The sequence below is a fragment of the Schistocerca serialis genome, chromosome 3 (genome assembly GCF_023864345.2).
Source record: "Schistocerca serialis cubense isolate TAMUIC-IGC-003099 chromosome 3, iqSchSeri2.2, whole genome shotgun sequence".
NCBI lineage: Eukaryota > Metazoa > Arthropoda > Insecta > Orthoptera > Acrididae > Schistocerca > Schistocerca serialis.
Window position 1 is genome coordinate 943,851,575 of NC_064640.1, and position 18,390 is coordinate 943,869,964.

The 18,390-nt window shown below is 37.0% G+C and overlaps 1 protein-coding gene across 1 annotated transcript in view; it reads left to right on the plus strand.

Moving 5' to 3' along the window:
* LOC126471289 (glutamate receptor-interacting protein 1) overlaps positions 1 to 18,390 on the plus strand; it is a 445,652-nt gene that overhangs the window by 398,558 nt on the left and 28,704 nt on the right. Inside the window, exon 16 of the mRNA XM_050099408.1 lies at positions 15,699 to 15,848. Within this exon, the coding sequence (XP_049955365.1) occupies positions 15,699 to 15,848 (150 nt within the window). The remainder of the gene's footprint in view (positions 1 to 15,698; positions 15,849 to 18,390) is intronic.

Here is an 18,390-nt window from a genome sequence, read left to right on the forward strand (position 1 = left end):
ATGAAGTAAATCAAAGAGTCTTCATGTAAGTTGAGTTCTACCTAAGGTTATTTGTGTAATCAACCTCTTACCAGCAAATCAATTCAAGACTGGAAAAAAATATGTTGAAGTCAAATATCTCAACAAGAAGGGGGATAACGAGATGCCATAAAACTATTGACCAATTTCAGTTTTGCTGGTTTTTTCATAAACATTTGAAAAGCTTGTGTTCAAACATCTGCATAAGCATTTGAGTGGAAATAATATGTTGTCCAAGTCACAAATTTGGTTCCTTAAAGGCTTTGATATAGAGAAGGCTATTTATATCATCTGTGAGAACGTACTTCATTCATTAGATAACAAATTAGAGGCTACTGGTATTTTCTGTGAACTGTCAACAGCCAATGAGTATGTGAACCACAGCATTCTCTTAAGTAAATTAGCAACAAGATGAACATGGAACCACTCAGCATAAGACATGATGGTAACATTATAAAGAACCCAGATACTATATGTAATAATTTTAATAACTACTACATTTCTGGCAAACATATTCAGATTCACAGGTAGAGACCTGATGCCATCTCAGCCAGTGTACCAAATATGAATTTGGGGAAGTGAATGAGCAGAAGGTTTGCAGGACAACATGTTAAAGAAAAAATTTTCTTCTGGATGGGATGCTATTACTAAAGTGTGCTTAAAAGAAATCTCTAAACCTCTTACTCACCTGATTAATTGCAGCATTAGAGAAAACATGTAGCCAATGGTTCTAAAAATGAGTGTAGTGAAACCAGTGTATAAAAAGGGATGTAAGGAAGATGTCTCCAACTATAGTCCAATATCATTAATTCCCACTTTTAGTAAGATATTCGAAAGCATTATCACTTCTCAGCTAAGTGCCTTTTTCACAAAACATAAACTGCTTGTAGATTCACAGCATGGCCTCAGAAAAGAGCTAAGTACAACCACAGCAGTTGCACAGTTCATCCATGAAGTCTACTATCTGTTGGACCAGAAGATGCAGAATGCAGGTATATTTTTGGACCTGACAAGAGCATTTGATATGGTAAACCATAGAGTACTTCTTAAAAAGCTAAAATCTTATAGTATTGGGGATCAAACCATGAATCTTCTAACCAAATACCTGCTGAATCATAAGCAAAGCACTAAATTGTCATACAAACTAGATAACAAAATCATGAACTCCCAATCCACTAGTGAACCTATATTACTAGGAGTACCACAGGGCTCAATCCTTCGACCCTTTCTCTTGCTTATATATATTAACAACATTGCACAACCCATTAACTCCCATATTGTAAGCTATGCAGATGACACATCAGTCTTATTCTATGGAAGTGAACCAAATGAGCTGGAATCTCTTGCTACTAGTGGTGCAACAGAAGTTATAAAATACTTAAATGATCAGGGACTCAAGGTGAATGTCACCAAATCTCAACTACTGGCATTTAAAACAGGCAATTCTCACCACAACAATATGAATAGTGTGTACAATATCTCTGCAACAGGAAATGGTAACTTAATTCCTGGGTGTGTATGTTGATGAAAATTTGAGGTGGACATACCACATTAATTTTGTAATCAGAAAAGTCAGTAGTGCCATATATCTCCTCAGCCAGCTCACAAAGATAGTTCCTAGCCAAGCACTGAAATTAGTATATTATGGAACACTTCACCCCTTTCTCAACTACGGAACTGAACTATGGGGCTGTGCAGCTGATGTACATTTAAAAAGAATACTACTACTACAGGAAAGAGCAATAAGACATATACATGGGATGGGACATAGAGATTCATGTCGTGAAGTGTTTCTGCAGCACAAATATCTGACAATATATTCTCTGTACATCTTCAAAATAGTTGTATTTTTTATAAGCCAACCAACAGAAGCTATCATGGGCAGTGATGTACATGATCACAACAATAGATATAAGTGTAACTATTTCCATAACAGAACAACATTAAAAATGACTGATAGAAGTCATCACAAGGAGGGAGATTAGGCATACAACAGTAGATGTGCTACCACTCCAAGTGAACAATTTTTTAGCAAAAGGCAACATGAGGCAGAAATCCAAAAGATAAGCCTTGTAAAAGGTTTGAAAACCAATCACCATAGTGTTCAGTGTGTAAGCAATAAGAGCATGGATCTTAAAATATGTTACCTTAACATTCAAGGACTGAAAGATAAAGAACTTATCATAAATGAGTTTGGTCTTGATAACCAGTTTGATATTTTTTGCCTGAGTGAACACTGGGCTAATGATAATGAACTTGCAGTTACCAAATTTGACAATTTTAGTATAGTAAATAGCTACTGCAGGAAAGAGCACATTAGAGATGGTGTGGCAATTTATTCCAACCAGTCACTCAATTGTACAATAACCAAACTAGACCTAAATTCCTTGTGTGATGAACAGCACTTTGAAGTTACGGGTATAATCATTAATAGTCATTAATCATTAATCATTAATAGTCATTAATAGTCATTAGTAGTATCCATGTACAGATCACCAAAGGGAACCATTAACATATTTTTAGAAAAAAATGGACATGCTATTGAGTGAATTAAGTAATATTAAATGGCTACCCTATGATATTGCAATAGGAGGTGATTTGAATTCTGATTTTGATGTTACTAAATGTAAGGGTAGTGTTGCAGATCTGGAAAACTTACTAAGACAATACAATTTACATCATGTCAATAACAGGCCCACAAGAAACAAAGCATGTTTAGATAACATATTTGTAAACTTCAAGACCACTGAAAACACATGTGAAGTTGTAGTGTTCCCATTCTCTGACCATGAATCTCTAAATTATGCAAGTAAAATTCCCCTCAATAGGAGCAATGCAAACAGACCTGTCCCAACAGTTGTGATTACGAGACCCGTAACTGAGGATAAAATTAACACATTTAGTAATTCCCTTGCTGACAGAGACTGGTTTGGCCATTGTAGTGTCGATGGACATTACACATCAAGTAATGACCTGCCAGCCAAAATAATATTTGATAGATTTTTTAATGCATTCTTTACCCTATTTAACCATAGTATTCCCATAAAGAAAATCAAAATAATGGACAGCAGCCACAAATCCAGATCTCAAAACAGACAAAATATATGGTACACTAAACAGCTGACAGATCTAAAGAAACAAGTTTTGTTACTGTACAACGTATACAATAGTATGTAGTCTGACTATGCCACATCAGCCTATGTGGAATGCAGGAATGAATACAAAAAAGCCATCCTGCAAGCCAAAAACACCTACAATGCCAACAGCATACATAATTCCACCAATAAATGCAAAACCACTTGGAAAATAATTAACAGTGCTGCCACAGATATTAAAAAAGACAAAATTAATATCCCACCTCAAACACTCAATGAGTTTTTTTTATTAATTCAGTGAAAGAAATAGGAGACGCAGTTATCAAACCAGGCATTAGTCCATCAGAGTTACTCTCCCAAAATTGGGGTAGACAGTCACTAAATACAATCATGCTAACCTTCTCCTAAGTATTGCCTAGATTTGTACAAGGGGTCATAAAGCAACTGAAATCATCTGATAGCTTAGATATATATGGCATATCATGCAACCTGCCAAAAAAAGTGTGTGGTTGCATTCTGTACCCTTTAACCCACTGCATAAACAAGTGCTTACTGGAGGGATATTTTCCTGATGAGTTAAAACTGTCTAGGATTGTCCCAGTATACGAAAAGGGAGATAAAGACTCTCCATCTAGTTACAGGCCTATTTCAATAGTACCTGCATTCTACAAGGTAATAGAATGCATTATGTACCAACAATTATCATCTCACTTTGAGAACCTAGGGATAATGAATGCTACACAATACGGGTTTAAGAAGAATCTGTCGACCATTGATGCAATCAACACGGTAGTCAGTTACATCCTCAAAGTTTTTGAGAACAAAGGCTTTGTTCAGGTCTCATTCTGTGACCTAAGCAAGGCCTTTGACTGTGTTGAGCACACGCCACTTCTAGAGAAACTAGAATTCTATGGCGTCAAAGGAAACAGTCTCAGACTATTAAAAGCTTATCTCAACAACTATAAACAGGTAGTTTGTGTTGGTAAGGAAATGTCAAACATAGAAAATGTTAAAGTAGGTGTGCTTCATGGATCTGTACTGGGCCTCTTCCTGTTTCTGATAATGATCAACGACCTCCCATTGTTTATTAGATCCGCCACTGTATTGTATGCAGATGATATTACTTTTCTTCATAGCAGTAACAATCTTAATGATCTTAAAACCTGTGCTGAAAATACACTCTCTCACGCAGCATATTGGTTCAGAGCAAATGGTTCCCTGCTAAATGAAAATAAAACTCAGCAGATAATCTTCACTCTAAGAGACAAGCCACTATCTGATGACCCTAGTTCTATTAAATTCCTGGGAGTTTATTTAGACGAAAAGTTATCCTGGGGCCAACATGTAAACTATATTAGTAGTAAGCTATCTAGAGTAATTTATTTATTATTTATTTTGATCCAACATCAACTGATTACAAAAATGTTTTTTTTTGTTCCAGTCTTCTGGATAAGTCAGAGCCTTACTTACTAGGGTAACATATTATTAAGACAACTCAGAAATTTTGGGCCTGAAACATACATCAGATCATCTTATTTTGCATTTTTCCAAAGTATAATATCCTATGGCATTATCTTGTGGGATAACTGTAGTCATATACATGACATCCTATTATTACAGAAGAAAACCATTAGGATTATTACAAATTCTTCACATAACGCTCACTGCAAACCCTTATGTACTAAACAAAAAATTATGACAGTAATAAATCTCTATATATACAATGTCTTAATCTTTATGAAGAAGAACCTACAAGATGTGAAACATAGAGAAAATGTACATTGTTACAACACAAGAAGCATCAAACACATATACACGCCTTACCACAGATGATCAAAATCAATAAATAGCTATGAAGTCACAGGGCACAAACTATTTAATAAGGTGCCAAATGCTATACAGGATCTTCCTGAACATACATTCAAGGAAAGACTACATGAATGGCTTATTGCCCACCTGTTCTATGATATCAATGCGTTCTTCAACTGTAAAATGCAGTAATCCAACAGATGACCCACTGTACATTTATTGTAATATAAGCTAAAATATTTCAGTAGTCAATACCTTATGACACTGTATTTTAAATTGTAACTTCATTTGACATTGTCAGTTGCTGTAATGGCCGAAAGACAATAAAATCTTTATTATTATTATAAAAACCTTTATTATCATATATCAGTGGTTAGATTTGGTATAACAAGCTACCAAACGCTCTAAGAACGTACACGGGAAATGTTTTTAAAAGAAAGTTAAAATCTTTTCTAATAGAAAAATGTTTATATTCTTTCAATGAATTTTAAGATAGTGATTTAACATGAGGCATAAGCTTATTAGTTGTAATGTGATAAATGTAAAAAATAAACATAAGAAGCAACAGCTACAGAATATAGTGTATTTTCTAAGTGTAAATATAACCACACTATTAAGTCTGACGTTTGCAACAGCCATCATTATGATGGCTCCACACAAATAAAATGTAAATAAATTAATTAAAGGAATGTTATGGTGTTATTAGCAATGCTGCAAAATGGTTCAAGAATTACCTAACTAACAGAGTGGCATAGCAAAATACCTCTGGACTAATCACTCAGTCTTCATCAGATTGGGAATTAATTACATGTGGTGTTCTTCGAAGCTCCATCTTGGGTCCATTGCTTTTTCTTGTGTACATTAATGACCTATTGTCTGTTACATTGTCAGGTGCTAAGTTTCTTTGTTTACAGATGATAAAAACATTGCAATAAATAGCAAGTCAAATACATATTTAGAAATGGCTGACATTAATAAATGGTTTAAAGCTAATCCACTGTCATTAAACTTTGAAAAGATCCACTTTATGCAGTTCAGAACCTGTAAGAAATTTTCTTCCAGCATGTGTACAACACATGAAGACATGTGGACAGTGGACATTGACACTGTTAATTTTCTAGGAGAACAACTCAGTAATAAATTCAGTTGTGAAAGATATACCACAGAATTGCTGATGCACTTAAACAAGTCTGTATTTACAGTGTGAATGATGTCAGACGTAGGAGATAAAATATAAAAAAACTTGCATACTTACCTTACTTTCATTCAATTATGTCATATGGGATCACATTCTGGAGTAACTCATGAAACCGAGCAAAAGCTGTTAGTGTGCAAGTGCACCTAATGAGAATTGTTTGTGGCATAAATTCAACAACATCATGTAGAAACCTGTTCAAGGAACTGGGTATTCTAACCACTGGTTCTCGGTATATTAATCCCTTAATGAAATTTGTTGCAAATAATACTTCTTTATTTCCAGCCAATAGATCAATACATTGTATCAATACTAGGAATAAGAACAATCTACATAAAGACCAAAAATCACTGGCTTTGGTCCAAAAAGGGTTCCAATATTCAAGAACACACATTTTCAATAAGTTTTCAGCAACCATTAAAAGCTTGGTTTCAGATAATGCACAGTTTATTAACAGGGACTGCTTTAAAAAAAATGTCTGTTATATTTCACTTTTGACAACACTTGGTCACAACAAACAAGATTAGGTATTTTGTGTATGGTAAATTTTTAAAAGTACACAACTATGTTTCATTCTGACAAAGTATGAATTCTGTAAATATTAACAGTTCCAGCTTCCTTTAATGTATTCACATAACTTGACAATCTCCTGACAAATGACCAGAGAATTGAGTACTACATTCTAATTTTCTATGTTTTTTATGTTATACTTTTTGACATTTTCCACACCCATGAGTTTCATCTCATTTTTGAGTCTATGGAACAAAAACTGAATCTAATCTAATCTAATCATTTGATTGCCTGTGAACATGTTCATCAATGGTGTATGGATGGCGGCTGCATGAGGTGAATGTTTGCAATAATAATTTACCATGCCACCAAAACAGCATGATCTCAGTCCATTGTATTGTAGGTTGTATGCCTTCAACTGACTGAATGAACAAGGAAGGTAACTACTGACTGTGAAAGTTGACATTTATCATCATGGACTATGATGCCAAGTTTATGCAAGACACTGCAAACTAGTTTGAGATGCTCATCGTGATCGTGTTGAGAAGTATAGAAGACTAACACTGAAGAGCCAAAGAAACTGGTACATCTGTATAATATTGTTTAGGGGCACAGTGAGCATGCAGAGGTGCCACAATATGACATGAAATGGACTCAACTAATGCCTGAAGTAGTGCTGGAGGGAACTAACACCATGAATCCTGCAGGGTATCGATAAATCCGTAAGAGTATGAGGGGGTGGAGATCTCTTCTGAACAACACATTGCAAGCCATCCCAGGTATGCTCAATAATGTTCATGTTTGGGGAGATTGGTGTCCAGCAGAAGTGTTTAACCCTTTTAGTGCCAAATACGATCTGATCGTGATCCAGATTTTCAGCGAAAAATGCCAGTAACGATCTGATCGTGATGCCTTTCTCATTCGCTAGGAAATACTAACAACTTTGCCTTCAAGCGTGGAAAAAATGAATGAGAAAGGCATCACGATCAGATCGTTACTGGCATTTTTCGCCGAAAACCTGGATCACGATCAGATCGTATTTGGCACTAAAAGGGTTAAAGTCAGAAGAGTGTTCCTGAAGCCACTCTGTAGCAATTCTGGATATGTGATGTGTCTCATTGTCCTGCTGGAGTTGCCCAAGTCTGTCAGAATGCACAATGGACATGAATGGATGCAGGTGATCAGACAGGATGCTTACGTATGTGTCACCTGTCAGAATCATATCTAGACATTTCAGGGGTCCCATATCACTCCAACTGCACACCCCCCACACCATTACACATCCTCCACCAGCTTGAACAGTCCCTTGCTGACATGCAGGGTCCATGGATTCATGAGGTTGTCGTCATAACCATACACATGAAAACAATATATAACTTGACTAGCTCACATGTTGTGTAGGTAAGTGACTTGTAGTAGTTCAATGATCTGGAGCACCAGCAGGTCATTCCTCCCATTCGAATGATTGCAGTGTGCTGTATAGTTGCATGCTTTATCGCCAAAACTTGATGAAACCAACAAAAGCACAACTGAGACTTCTTGTTGGTTTGTGGGGTACTGTTGCGAGCTGGCTGCTTGTTTGTTTTGACTGCTGGAGGTCGCTGCTCATGAGAGTGCAAGTGATGTAATCCTCAGCAGCATCCATGCATACTCAATTCCACTTTTCTGCATACTGTCACATGTCAGGGCATGATCTCTGACTGAGATGTAGCTAGTCATTGTTGTCTGCTAAATTAATGCATTTTTGGTGTTGCAATGCAGCTAGAAGTCTGTCTGCTAACATTACTTTCCATTTTAATTACTGATGCTCCTGTGATATCATTGCTAATTGTAACTGGGAGAGTAACTTCACTATCCATAGTGTCCACAAGTTGTGATCTGGAATGTGTGTGATGTCAGATAATGCTCAAAAGTGTCTCCACAATTGAGAGGGCATTTTGGTGCCTAAACATTCATCATAAATAACTATGCATTACTGCTGATCTGGTGTTCTGCCATGGCAATTGAGCAATCCTGTCTTTGTTCTGCTGTACTTTCTGGTAGCTCGGTGTGACAAAAAAATGTCACTAATAATGTTGGTTTTCTTGTCCAGATGGCTCAGTAACATGACAAACTTGGAACTTTCATCACAAATTTAGAGGATGCACTCAGTGAGTGGTATCTCAGTTGGTCAGAGAACAATGACATATGAACTCTCATGAGATGGTGATGACACAGAAGGAAATCCTGAAAAAGCTTTTTATGTGGCATGACTGGATAGACTCAACATGTTGGTAAAAATGGTTTGGTTGGAGCAAAATTCCACTGCACTTGACTGTGACAGTATCTTCTTTGCCTGCATATTAATCACATTCATTACCAAAGTCAGCCAAAAGACTGGTAGTGAGTGCACATTGTTCACATACATGTGGGGGGGGGGGGGGGCATAGTCGACACCATTGGCACTGGACAAGAAAGTATCATTTTTATGTTTTGTGAAGAGTGAAAGTTGTTCCTGTTGATGCAAAGCACTAAACAGAATAAATACTATATAAGTCACTGTCATGTGTTAATACTTTTCCAGCACTAAAGCTGTGAAACAGTTCCATTGTTTTGCAATATCAGATGGGATAAAGAATGCAGAATAATCCATAGTAGGTACTGATATTTATAGTGAGGGTCACCAACTGTGGAGAGGATCAAGGTGAGGATACTGCAGGTAAGATGACTGAGATCGCAAGTGTATAATAGAACACTTTATTGGTTTGCAGCAGTATACTAAATGGTGGGAATTTAAGGAGATGGGACCTGGATATACTGACTAAACCAGAGGTTGTACAGAGTTTCAGGGAGAGCATAAGGGAACAATTGACAGGAATGAGAGAAAGAAATACAGTAGAAGAAGAATGGGTAGCTTTGAGGGATGAAGTAGTGAAGGCAGCAGAGGATCATGTAGGTAAAAAGACAAGGGCTAGTAGAAATCCTTGGAAAACAGAAGAAATATTGAATTTAGTTGATGAAAGGAAAAAATATAAAAAGGCAATAAATGAAGCAGGCAAAAAGGAATACAAATGTTTCAAAAACGAGGTTGACAGGAAGTGCAAAATGGCTAAGCAGGGATGGCTAGAGGACAAATGTAAGGATGTAGAGGCTTAACTCACTAGGGGTAAGATAGATACTGCCTACAGGAAAATTAAAGAGACCTTTGGAGAAAAGAGAACCACTTGTATGAATATCAAGAGCTCAGATGGAAACCCAGTTCTAAGCAAAGAAGGGAAAGGAGAAAGGTGGAAGGATTATATAAAGGGTCTATACATGGGCGATGTACTTGAGGACAATATTATGGAAATGGAAGAGGATGTAGATGTAGATGAAATGGGAGATATGATACTGTGTGAAGAGTTTGACAGAGCACTGAAAGACCTGAGTCAAAACAAGGCCCCGGGAGTAGACAACATTCCATTAGAACTACTGACAGCCTTGGGAGAACCAGTCCTGACAAAACTCTGCCATCTGGTGAGCAAGATGTATGAGACAGGTGAAACACCCACAGACTTCAAGAAGAATATAATAATTCCAATCCCAAAGAAAGCAGGTTTTGACAGATGTGAAAATTACCAAGCTGTCAGTTTAATAAGCCATGGCTGCAAAATACTAACACAAATTACTTACAGATGAATAGAAAAACTGGTAGAAGCTGACCTCAGGGAAGATCAGATTGGATTCCATAGAAATATTAGAACACGTGAGGCAATACTGACCCTACAACTTACCTTAAAAGCTAGATTAAGAAAAGGCAAACCTACATTTCTAGCATTTGTAGACTTATAGGAAGCTTCTGATAATGTTGACTGGAAATACTCTCTTTCAAATTCTGAAGGTGGCAGGGGTAAAATACAGGGAGCAAAGGCTATTTACAATTTGTGCAGAAACCAGATGGCAGTTATAAGAGTCAAGGGACATGAAAGAGAAGCAGTGGTTAGGAAGGGAGTGAGACAGGGTTGTAGCCTCTCCTGATGTTATTCAATCTGTATATTGAGCAAGCAGTAAAGTAAACAAAACAAAAATTTGGAGTAGGTATTAAAATCCATGCAGAAGAAATGAAAACTTTGAGGTTCCCGATGACATTGCAATTCTATCAGAGACAGCAAAGAACTTGGAAGAGCAGTTGAATGGAATGGACAGTGTCTTGAAAGGAGGATATAAGATGAACATCAACAAAAGCAAAACGAGGATAATGGAATGTAGTCAAATTAAGTCGGGTGATGCTGAGGGAATTAGATTAGGAAATGAGACACTTAAAGTAGTAAAGGAGTTTTGCTATTTAGGGAGTAAAATAGCTGATGATGGTCGAAGTAGAGAGGATATAAAATGTAGACTGGCAATGGCAAGGAAAGCGTTTCTGAAGAAGAGAAATTTGTTAACATTGAGTATAGATTTAAGTGTCAGGAAGTTGTTTCGGAAAGTATTTGTATGGAGTGTAGCCATGTATGGAAGTGTAACATGGACGATAAATAGTTTGGACAAGAAGAGAATAGAAGCTTTTGAAATATGGTGCTACAGAAGAATGCTGAAGATTCGATGGGTAGATCATGTAACTAATGAGGAGGTATTGAATAGAATTGGGGAGAAGAGGAGTTTGTGGCACAACTTGACTAGAAGAAGGGATCGGTTGGTAGGTCATGTTCTGAAGCATCAAGGGATCACCAATTTAGTATTGGAGGGCAGCATGGAGGGTAAAAATCATAGAGGGGACCAAGAGATGAATACACTAAGCAGATTCAGAAGGATGTAGGTTTCAGTAAGTACTGGGAGATGAAGAAGCTTGCGCAGGATAGAGTAGCATGGAGAGCTGCATCAAACCAGTCGCAGGACTGAAGACCACACCAACAACAACAACAACAAAATGCATGTGCATATTACAAAGGCTTGGAGTGAACTGATTCCAAGAATCCTGTGGAGCAGCAGTGCCACTGACCAGAGCATTTTCCTTATGTTAGCTGATGCAGTTGCTGCTGAGTCACTACTAACTTTTAAAATTTCAGCATAATTTATCAGTTACAAGAAATTCTAATGTCATCAGTAGCCGTTTATTGGAATCAGTCAGCAAGCAAACCATTGCCTGAGATCAGTAATGGCAAAGTACTATTGTTTACAATAATTCTAGATTGATAGTTTCCTGCAGGGACACATACACATATGGATGCATGCATCAGTATCTGAAGAAATCAATTTACAATACAAGACCACTCCAACAACAATGAAGCACTTGTCATATAAGAAATAAAGAAATATAGCTATCAAAATATTGCTGCTTATTTTCATTAAAAGAGCTGAACTGTTAATAATATATATTATATCCATTAATTTGTTTTTTTGTTCTCCAGCTAATGATTGAAAAATAATTTCTAACATTTTGTCATGATTAGTAACTCTTCCATTTCTGTTGTCAGAGGTAATAAGGGCTATACTGTCAGGAAATTATATAATGGCCCAGACTTTGACAGAGATCCTTTCCTTGTTGTTTATTAATGCAATATTAGATAGTACTGTGTAATGAAACACAAATTCTAACTATGGTGAAGAATTACTATTCATGTCTATTCAGAGAAGCAATGTAAATTTAGGAGCAAAACAGCTACTGAAATTGGAAAGGTGAGAGCCTTATGATAAACTGAGTCCAAATTTCCATCTTATGTCATATATCACTTGCAAGTTATCACCAGAATTCAACACTAACAACAACAATGTAGCTGTGGTTGCTAGCACTATCATTACAGTGCTGCCATCCTGAAGATAAACTGTTTGTATCCTGACAGTTTTGTCATTGATGTGTTAATTGTCATTGGTAGGAAATGTGGTGCTGGGAAGTTACTGATCACCATAATGTATTAAATGCCCAGTGCTAGTCCTTAAACATTTCCACAGTAGGTGATGGGTCAAGGGCATGCAATACTTTTGACTGTTATCCACCATCACATGAGACTATTAAGATCAGTGGGCTCCCCCTTTGGTGGTATTCAAGAGGACTAGGCTATGTGCAAGCACAGAGCTTTACACACTGCTTTCCCTCTGTCATTATCAACTATTGGTTGGGGTCCGAAACAACTGAGCAGTACTCAAGATTGAATTGCACTGTTATTCTATATGTGGTCTCATTTACAGGTAGGTGCACTTTCCTAATTCTCCCAATAAACTGAAAAGTTTGACCATTTGCCTTCCCTACTACCATCCTTATGTGCTTGTTCCATTTCTTATCATGTTGGCACATTATCCCTAGATGTTTAATCAATGTAATTGTGTCAAGCAGCGCACCACTAATTCTGTATTCAAAAAGTACAGCATTATTTTCCATACTCATTTGCATTAACTTACATTTTTCTAAACTTATAGCAAGCTGTCATTTATCCCACTGAACAGAAATTCTGTCTGTGTCATTCTGTATCCTTCTACTGTTACACATACACTACACTTTTCCATACACTGTAGCATCATGTGAACGGTGCAGATTGCTGCTCACTCTATCCATCAGATCACTGATGTATATAGAGAACACAGGCAGTCCTATCACACTTCCATGTGGCACTCTTGATGATACCTTAGTCTCTAATGAATACTTGCTGTCCAGGACAATGTACTGAGTTCTATTACTTTAAATATGTTTGAGCCACTCTCATGTCTGAGAACCCATTCCTTTTCCTCAGACCTTCATTAACATTGTGCAGTGGGCCACTGTGTCAAATGCTTTCCAGAAATCTAGGAATACAGAATCTGCCTATTGTCCTTCATCTATGGTTTGCAAGATATTGTGTGAGAAACAGGCAAGCTGAGTTTCACATGAGTGAAGCTTTATAAATCTGTGCTGATTTGTAGACAGAAGTTTTTGTGTACCAAGGAAATTTATTATAGTTGAACTTAGAATATTCTCATAAATTCTGCAGCAAACCATGGCTAAAGGTACCAGTTTGTAATTTTGCTTTCATCTGATGTGTATTGGAGTTTTCTTGATCGTGAATAGGATGCCTGTCTTGTAATAATTAATGAATTTTGTCCTCTGAGAAGGCAGGCCTCTCCCAGGTTGACTGGGGGAGATGAACAGTGTTTGAATTCCATAAGTGGCTGACTGCATTCTGCAAAACAGGAATTGATCATCTCATCTGCCAGTGGGATAAATGTCTTATGCATGTGGTGATTACTCTTGAATGGAACCATTCTGTGGTCCTGCTGTGGTGGGTGGGTGGGTGCTTGGTTTTCATTTGACTGTGCCTTATGTCCTTAACGGGACAGAATCTTTTCAGTCATCTTGGGTGGATGGAAAATACAGTAAATCTGCTCTGGACCTTACTATTTTACTAATCAGAGCACCACAGAAAGGTAGCAGCACAATGGGCAGATAATTACATGCTATGTGATAGTTTGTTCAAGAAACATGTAGATGACACCTTAGAAATTCCTGTCAAACATTGAGGGAGTGTTTAATCTCTAAATATTATGGTGACAGCAGAGCATTAAGTTCTGAAAATATTATAAATAAATACTATAAACTAAACAAAATCCTTCATTGGTTTGTTTCACAACTCTTTATTTTTGTATTTGGGTAGTAATTCCATTATTCAGTACACAAATGATTCCAAAAATGGCATCCAAGCAAGGTCATCATGTCCTTACATGGTGCCACTATTTCAAGCTGGAGGGCAAAGCCAACAGTGGAAACACCCCATATTCACGCCTCAAGTTTTCATCCACCCATAGGCCCTATTCCCAGCAGATTTTTATATGGTGCTTTGTAATAGCATAATTCCCTAACTTAACTCTCTTGCTGTTTCTGGCTTCTATATTACTGAAATTCTCTTTTTTATCCATATATAACTCATGAACTTCTTCTCTTGGCTTGTTTCCGTTATTAGCAACCTGTATTCAACTTACAAGGAAAGGCACCCAAAAGTAATATTGAACTATATGCACTAGAAACATTAAGAACTACAACCAGTAACGTTATAATATGATAGTTATTATTTATTAAATCAGAACCTGCCTTATAAATGTGAGAGAAAATGGTAGGCTTGACATCCAGTCTACAGCCTCCAATCCAGACAAGCATTATCTTGCAGTATTCTCAAATACTTGGACTTCATCTGCTTTAGTAAATAACTTTAAGCAACTTAAGACAATACCAGTTAATAAATTCAAATCTACATCCAATAAACAAATAAAAATTAAGACATTTTATGTTGTTCAGGGATTTCAGAAATAAATTATATGCAATCTGACTTACAATACATGTAGCAATATAGAATGACTGATGGGCATAAAACTCAGTGTTATTTAGTGTAATGTTCATATGGAACATAAGATGACCTTTTGTATTATACTTATGCTTCAATAATAATTATTTTATTTTGCTATTGCCTGTTACCAGTAATATCCCAGAAATATTTGGTTTTTTGGATACCATATTTCCCTTAAATAAAGGATACCATCAAGGAACACAATTCCAATGGCATATTTTTATCGGAAATGTTGTTTGCAAAAAACAATCAAGTTAAATAAAAGCATTCTGCACTACTAAGACACAAACTATAACCAAACTACTTATAACTTAAACCAGTTATTTGAGGTCTCAAAAAAAATTTCTTTTCTGTTCTGTAAATCTGGTATATTCCACTATGAAATATTCATTGCAACATTGTTTGTTGTAACCAGACTGTCTGATGGAATTGAAATTTGTTCTGCTTGTCTCTAGTTGAGCGGTAATTGCGTGCTGAGTGTACCTGCTGCATTGTTCAGTGCAGTGTTCACACTGAAACTCTCAAACTTACTTCCTGACCTACCATCACTGATTGTGTATCAAATAAAAAGTCATGAAACCTTCCATAGTTCTGCCTTCTACTGTTGCCTATGAAGAACACAAAATGCAAGGACAGAGATATTTTTTGGAAATATACCTTTTTTAAAATTTGTCTAAACGTTTTTATGTTTTCATTGTGTGTGAACATATCACTAACACAGTGCACCAAAGATGAGACTATCATGTAATATAATATATTAACTGTCTTAATATTCTTAAATGGAAGCTAAATGACTTGTTTCAGGTCACACTGATAAAGGACCCAGTATATGAGGATTTCGGCTTCAGTGTGTCAGACGGATTATATGAGCGTGGTGTTTATATCAACAGAATGAGAAAGAGAGGCCCAGCAGATTTGTGTGGTGTTTTGAAACCATATGATAGGATACTTCAGGTACAATGTTGCTGAATGATATTAGATCAATAAAAATGTTTGTGTTACTAATAGAAGTGATACCAGCTGCTGACATAAGAAACAAATATGAGTAATTATGATCAGTAATACTATGTAGCCCTCCTTTTACCTTCCATATAGGAATCACACAACATGTTAGTGTTTTATGAAATGTCACTTATGGTTTTGTTGTATGATCAACCACAAATCGTAGGGGGTCCTTATTGTCAATGTGGAGCTGAGTGATATTTTAGTGACTGTTTATGTCTTAGCCACATGTGCCACAATTTTTCAACAGGATTGACACGTAATAAATTGTGGAATCACTAAGTAAGACACAGCTTCATACTGAAATTTTTGTGCATATGACACATGTTGGTTAGGTGTATTGCATTTTTAAAAATGACTCTTTTCACTGAATGAAGTGACATCTGGTTGGATCTACAGCAAAACTAGATTTGTGTTCCTCTGTATATACATGGGCACTAAGTTACTGATTCTTGGCAGGTAAACATGGTTCACACCATAAAAACACAACTGTGTTCATTTGGTTACCACACACAGCCAGTGTATAGCCTCATGTAAGTTATATTGTGACATCATAGCTACAATCAACTCCCAGTATGAAAATAATGTCATCAGCAAAGTACAACATTTAGCACGCAAAGCACATTTATTACATACATCAGCATAGAGACAGATTAGAACTGAACACCTGGGTAGAGAGTGCTGTTGTTTATACAAACATCAAATATTCTAGAAATGGTAAATACTAAATAACAAATAATTGCTGGTGATCAGGTCTGAAATAGCAACCCATGGCCTGCCAGCCAGTCATGGGAACTCCTGCATGCAGTACTCCTTACGACATAGCTCACTCTCTTGGAGAAACAATGATGCACTGTTTTAGATGGACTGGTTGGAGCTGCCTACAGCATCCTACACCTAGATCTCACCAGTGCATACCAAGTCTCCCAATTTGTATCTCACTGGCTGATGCTTTGCATTATAGCACTCTCTGTCCTTCTTCTAGTCATCCAGCATCTGTATGCAAGCCAGCTGTCTTCCTTCTTTAATCCTGGTAATGAGGTGTTTCACATAGTCATCTTGAGTATCATCCAGTTGCAATGGGAACAGTATGCCATTTGTCATTTTGGCATCACAATTGTGGAGCCAAAAGAATAGTGTGAAGCCTGTAGTGTCTTGCTTCACTGTGTTACATGTGAATCTCATGACAAGCAGTGATGTATTGCAGTTTCAGTGTTCTAATTCAAGGTACAATGAGAGCATATATGCCAACATCTTATTAAGGGGTTCTGCGAGGCCATTCATCTGTGGATAGTAAGCAGTTGTAATCCTTCATGTGATGTCACATAGTGAAATTACCTGTGATAGTAGTATCAACTGGAAAACTTTTCCACAATCAGAGATCATCATACAGTGTAGTCCATGCTTCAGAATGACATATGGTACAAGTAACCTTGCAGCTTCCAGAGCTTTGGTAGCCAGCACAGCTTTGGCAACAGCATAGTGAGTGTGGTAGTAAGTGCAGACTGTTATCCATCAATTCCTATTTGTTAATTTCAGGAACATCCCCAAGAGACTGATTCCAGTTTGGTGGAATGGTGCTGCTGCAGGCAGAATTGATGCCTGATGCCCCCAGAGGTAATTGTGGCACATGTTTCCATGACTGGCAGTACTTATGGTGGCTCACATAGTGTCTAACAGGTCAGTAGAGACCTAGCCAGTGATATTTGTTTGTGATTCGTCTAGAGTCTTCGTGAATCCCAGGTGACTAGACATTGGTGTGTAATGGTAAAACTTCAGAATAGCTGGTTGAAAATGAGCTGGGATGACAAGCAGCTATTCCCACCATAATGAATTACAGTTCCTCTTGTACAATGTTGTGTTTATTAATTGGAATTCTCATTCTGTTGGTTCCTCCTTCAAGGATTCTTTGGTTTTTAGCAATGCTGGATCTTGCCTCTCTTCAGCAGCAATGTCATTTAATGAAGTGATGATTGAGATTTCATCTTCACTACTATGTTCCACCAAAGGATTCTTTGAAAAGCAGTCAGTGTCCTTCCGTTTGTGTCCATATTAGTATAGCACTGTGATGTCATACTGCTGAAACCTCAGTGAACATCTCACCAGTCAACCCAATGGATCCTCTAGGCTACTCAGCCATCATAGATAATGGTGATCCATGGTTTGCCAAATACATACTGCTGCAACTTGTTGATAGCCCAAACAACTGGAAGGCAGTCTTTCTCAGTTGTTGAGTAGTTCATCTTACATTTCAGCCTCTCAATTTAAAACTGGATCTTATCTCATTGATGATGGTGGGATAACATCTTCAATGGCAAAACACCACCAGGAACAATCTTTGTAATGTGTGCTTGTTGGAATAACTCCACAAATCTGAAGCTCTAATGTTCCACAGTCTATGACTCCTTGATGCCTACAAAAAGTCCCATCCAAGAATAATATTCTGTTAAAATGACTTATTTAAAAGACTGTGTTCTGTCATTGATAGTTAGTC